Source organism: Macrobrachium rosenbergii, chromosome 6 (assembly GCF_040412425.1).
Source record: "Macrobrachium rosenbergii isolate ZJJX-2024 chromosome 6, ASM4041242v1, whole genome shotgun sequence".
Taxonomy (NCBI): domain Eukaryota; kingdom Metazoa; phylum Arthropoda; class Malacostraca; order Decapoda; family Palaemonidae; genus Macrobrachium; species Macrobrachium rosenbergii.
In genome coordinates, this window is record NC_089746.1 from 34,166,134 (window position 1) to 34,171,697 (window position 5,564).

General features: G+C 38.6%; 1 protein-coding gene across 1 annotated transcript; it reads left to right on the forward strand.

The window, feature by feature from the left end:
* Positions 1–3,463: 3,463 nt before the first annotated feature.
* Positions 3,464–5,028, forward strand: LOC136839765 (piggyBac transposable element-derived protein 4-like). Its single transcript, XM_067106107.1, has 2 exons — positions 3,464–4,689; positions 4,947–5,028. The coding sequence occupies exon 1, from the start codon at positions 3,496–3,498 to the stop codon at positions 4,684–4,686; it is 1,191 nt and encodes a 396-aa protein (XP_066962208.1). The 5' UTR covers positions 3,464–3,495; the 3' UTR covers positions 4,687–4,689; positions 4,947–5,028.
* Positions 5,029–5,564: the final 536 nt, after the last annotated feature.

Below are 5,564 nucleotides of genomic sequence, written 5' to 3' on the forward strand. Positions count from 1 at the left end.
CAAAGTAAAAAAAACCATCCGCAGTGGATGACCAGCTTCCACCGTTGAGGCTCGGTACCGTGAAATAACCTATTCATTTGATCTAACAATGTATTCAGTTTTGATGTGGTTCCCGTTTCGCCTCAAAATAAGATGCCCACATGTGGCGCCAAGGTCGTTTCTTGGTTAAAACCCTTACGTTTCTATTAAGTATCCCTCTTTCCCCCTTCGTCCGTGTACCATACTCCTAGGCGTCCTGATTACTCCACGGGAATATCACGTAATTACCGTTGCAACATGCCCAGCAACTGCCTGAAGTAAGAAGATATCATTAGAGGGCAAGGCTAATCTTCGTCGTAACTAATTGCATGTTCATTAGCACCCAAACTTCGGTTAACGCTGAGAAAGATAAATGTGGAATGTTATCTTAGAGGAAGATGGTAATGACGGAAATTACGGAAGTGAGAAAGTGGCTGGGTAAAAAATATTGTAGTCAGGGTAAGCATTTGGTAAGTGAGAAGACAGGAATGTCGAGATAAAGATGATGTTGGTAAAAATGTCATTGTGGAAGCAAAAGGAGACTATTTTAACTAAATAGAGTACACTAAATCCTTATGATGACGAAAAAAAAATCAATTGCTTGCTGCATGTGATGGCAAGAATATTGTGGGGTGATGAAATTCTAAACAAAAATTAATAAACATTAAAATTCATGAGAGAGAGAGAGAGAGAGAGAGAGAGAGAGAGAGAGAGAGAGAGAGAGAGAGAGAGAGAGAGAGAGCACAAATTAATTACAAATGCATACCAACATTTCGGTAAATTCTTTTATTTCCATCATTATGAACTTGGTGTCAGCAAAGGCAGAGAATATTACCACACGTAAGATCGATGACAAAAAGATGAATGCTTCACAAAGACAATGGGAGACAGATAATATGAAAGTGATACGCTTCTAGTAGAGAGAGAGAGAGAGAGAGAGAGAGAGAGAGAGAGAGAGAGAGAGAGAGAGAGAGAGAGAGAGAGAGAGAAGGCGACGATGTTAACAAAGATAACAAAGAGTAAGGATGATGAAGGGTATCTTAATGGATTGAAATAAAAACAGGCTACGACAGTAATCGAAAAATGACACCTTGGTCTGGCTAGAGAGTGTAAGGGCGATTATGGGTATGATAATGATGATGCTCACCGAAATAATAAAGCTAGTGATGATGATGATGATGATGATGATCAGAAAACAAACTTTGATGGGAATGATAACGATGACCTTGGTAATATGGATGGAAAACAGGGATGAAGGTGATGATTGCTGTCAGGGAAAACAATAATAGTGATGACCAATATGGCAATAATAGTGCTGATAATGAAAAGTCGAATGATAACATTCATGACTATTGTGAAACGAAGATGAGATCATAAAAGAAATCGGAAGATGGCAAAGACGTTGACGACGAACATGATGGCGATAATAGGGAGAAAAGAGATGATAACGATGACCTCAAGCCGGGAGAATCGAATCATTCCTTCGTCCGTTCCTTCGGGTGTAATTAGACTTGCGGGCAACGTTGTATTATATGAAAGCGATAACTCAGCTGGAGAAACTTACGATAGTCTCGACCTGTCTTGGGAGGGCATATTTGTTATCTTAGGATGATCGTAAAGATGGTTCCTCAGCTCTAATTGCCTCGTTAAATCTGCGGGGATATGATTAAGTGCAACGTATGTTCCCCTGAGACGCATCATTAATGGTTTCATGCTTGAAAACATGTCGGCCAAGATTAATTTGGATTTGATTATTAATGATGTAGATTTGTGTATGGAAGCGTTATATATATACATATATATATATATATATATATATATATATATATATATATATATATATATATATATATATATATATATATATATATATATAATGTATATTATACATATATATATTAATATAAATATATATATATATATATATATATAAGTATGTGTGTGTATGTATGTTTGTTCGATTGTTTGTTTATACAATTATTTATCCATATCCAGGATTATGTGTTTAGTGAATTACTTTTAGGATCTTAGTGATGGCTGTAAAAAGGTTGCAGGTTGGTGGAGTGCTATCTATTTTGGTTTCATGCTTTAGTCGTTACTTCTTGTGAAGTAAACACCGCTGTTTGGTTTATGCATATCTACATAGTATAAATGTATTTATAGTGTGAGTGTGTCCCAGCATGAGAGCGTATGCCTTTGTGCAGCTTCTAATTTCATTTTCATTCATTCATCACCATACCTAGTGACCTATTTGGTCCCAGTGCTAGGCTTCTAGCCTAGACTTGTCATTTCATCCAAATCCTTCGGGCCAGCCCTATGAGAGCTAATAGTCAGCTCAGTGGTCTGGTTAAACTGTTTTTTTTAATAATAATAATAATAACTTCTCTGTCTCTTCATTTTTCATTTACGCTCGTTCACTTGCGAGATCCCAGGTTCGAACACCGCAACGGAATGAATGAATAAGATATTCTTTAATTCAGCACTCCAATTAGTCAATCTGACAACAGGAGAAGCTGCAAACCAGGCAGCCACAGACTATTTAACTGGAACACTAACTCGTGGGGCCACAGAAAGCAATGTAAGAATGCTAAAAAGGATCAAGCAAGTTAGGGTGCAGAATTTTGCAGCTGAAAATATTAGACCAAAGGCCACCAAGGACAAAAAGGCTGCTGAAGGTGCCCGAGATGCATTTGGCCACTTGCTGACAATGGAAAAAAATTTAGATCTTTAAAACATCCCGAAATTCCCAGTAACAGAAGTTCTGCTTTCATTAGCCCATGCGGACGGCACACCAACAAAACCCGAAAAAGCCAATCTTACAAGAATTCTCGAAAAGAAACTAGGTGTGAACCATAGCAGACACCCAATATTACATAAGACTCTTCTATTTGATGGGGGACTTCTGTTGTATGAAGTTCTACCACTTCACGACAGCTCTTCATACAGTTAGGAATGTGATGGTCAAGGTTTGTGGTGGAAAAGAACCTAATGTCCATCTGCTACTTGATCACTACATGCAGCCATCAATTAAAGATTATGAAAGAAAAAAAGATGTGGCTTGAACGAAGTCCTCAAAATAGGCAGTTCCGAACAGCAACAGCGAAATAAGGGAGTAGAACTTCTCCAAAATGGTCTTTTTAAACCCTGGAACGGTTACCAGGGTGGAATTCACCCAGTGTTTTAGAGGTGGTTGTGTAACTCATACATCTGGCAGTGTGACTCCAGCTTGACACTTCCAGTAGCTGCAGTGTTTAGTATGACATGACTAAGGGTAGTTGTGTGGTCCAACTATCTCCATTAGTTTTTGCTCCTTGGCCCATTTCGGGAGAATTTCTCCCACAGTTACCAATTGCGTGTGTTGTGTCACCTGGGTGTTTTTCTCCTGGTATTACCGTTATAAATTGTGAACCCCTATTCTAATATTTTTTCAATCTTTTCAGGTATTATCAGGTAAAATATATTAAATAAAAGTGAGCCATGGCAAAACGAAAGCATACATATACACATGAAGAACTTGAGAAAGTAATGAACACTACTGGGTTAACAGATTTAATTTCTGAAAGTGAATCTGAGGGTGATATTGATGAACTTGAAGCTGACTTATTGTATGACAGTGATAGCGATGTGGAACATACTCTTATACCAGGTGAAGACAGCAGTGATGATGCCGATGGGGAGGAGGTATGTGGTGGTAAAAGGAAAAAACAAAAAAGAAGGGTGGTAGTTACATCCACACCAAGCAAGCGCCAAGATCTCAACTTCATTGCCCCATCAACTTCTGATATAGTTCCTACTGCTTCGACCTCTGATGCAAGCCATGCCCCATCCCCTGCTGCCACTGGCAAAGGAAGAAGTTGCTGCCGCCGCCAATGTGAAACGCTTTCCATCGTCACATTCAATACCAGCACGCTTAGCAGTGGGAGTCAGTTTAGGTGGAGTTGCCGGCCACAGTCCCAAGCAAGCATTAGGACACCAAGTAGGAACATAATCCAGAGCTTCACGCCCGGCCCTGTTCCAGGGGAGGCAAGGGATGCTGCGTCACCTGAAGAAGTATTCAGCTTGTTCCTCAATGATGAGATTGTCAACATTATTGTGAAGTGTACTAACCAGAAAATTGATGTACTTGCCCCCAGGTATAGTCGACAGACAGCAACTTATGCGCACACCGAGCCAAAAGAAATAAGAGCACTGCTGGGTATCCTAGTCATCAGTGGTGAGAAAAATGATGGGCACATCCCCACCGAAGAAATGTGGAGCTTGGATGTAGGATGTTCTTTATATCGAGTGGCTATGTCCGAGGCTCGATTCAAATTCCTCATCCGCTGTCTCAGATTTGACGACCTTGAAACACAGGAAGCTCGGAAGAAAGATGACAAGTTTGCACCCGTGAGGGAGGTATGGGGCTTCTTCAATAGGAACTGTGGCCGACTTTATGTCCCCCATGAGAACCTCACAGTTGACGAGCAGTTATTGGGTTTTAGAGGTCGATGCCCATTTAGGATGTATATACCTATTAAGCCGGCCAAGTATGGCATCAAGCTGGTCCTAATCAATGACAGCAAGACCAAGTACTTACTCGGTGATAGAAAGACACGGCACAGATGCAACAGGTGCACCAAGGCAAAGTGCCCTCGCCACCTGTATCCTGTTTGTGGTGACTGCATGTAGCTGGTGAGTGTTATATAAATAAATATATATATATATATATATATATATATATATATATATATATATATATATATATATATATATATATATATATATATATATATATATATATATATATAAATATATATTTACATGTAAAACAAATATAAATATAAGTTTCACATATATTATATGATGATGATGAAAATATAAATTATATATAGAGATATTCATTATTTGCCAACTAAAATAACCCTATTTTTTCTGTGCCACCCATACAGTTTGTGGCAGAGATAAAGGGATAGGACTCAGCCAGGGCATGCTCCCACCACCCAAGACTACACATGCAAGAGGATAAGAAGATAGATTATTATTTTTTTGGCTAATTAATAATAAAGTTTTTTTAAATATCACTTTTTGTTACTTTTTGAAGGGTTTTCTAATGTACTAATTAAATTGCAATTCTCATTTAAAACAGGGATAATGAAAGAAGAAGAGGTGTATTTCCATTGTATATCTTCAAAATAAATGTTTTGGTTCATAAGTATTTTCCATTAATTATTTAATTTAGGGTAAAATTCTCCCGGGCTTACCTTCCACGTTAGCAAATTAGAGGGTAACCGTTCCAGGGTTAAAAAGGAATTTGCTGCTTTCTTGATGAAGGAAGTCAGGGAGGAGCACTTTGCCGCAGTGATTCACAACAAGATTTTTTATGTTTCACAAGGTGGGAAGTGTTAAGCTGTGGGTAAATTCAATGGGAATGTTGCAAGTTGAAGAACCAGAAGATTATCAGGCAAATCACGAGGAAGCAGATACTTTTTTCATTTTTCGTGTAACAGTAACTCCAGGAAATGTCCTAAGTTCGTTCGTCTGACATCAATGTGTTGGTTCTTTTAGTT

Excerpts from the sequence above, each read along its gene's own strand:
- LOC136839765 (XM_067106107.1), top strand. The coding sequence starts at position 3,496 with ATGGCAAAACGAAAGCATACATATACACATGAAGAACTTGAGAAAGTA.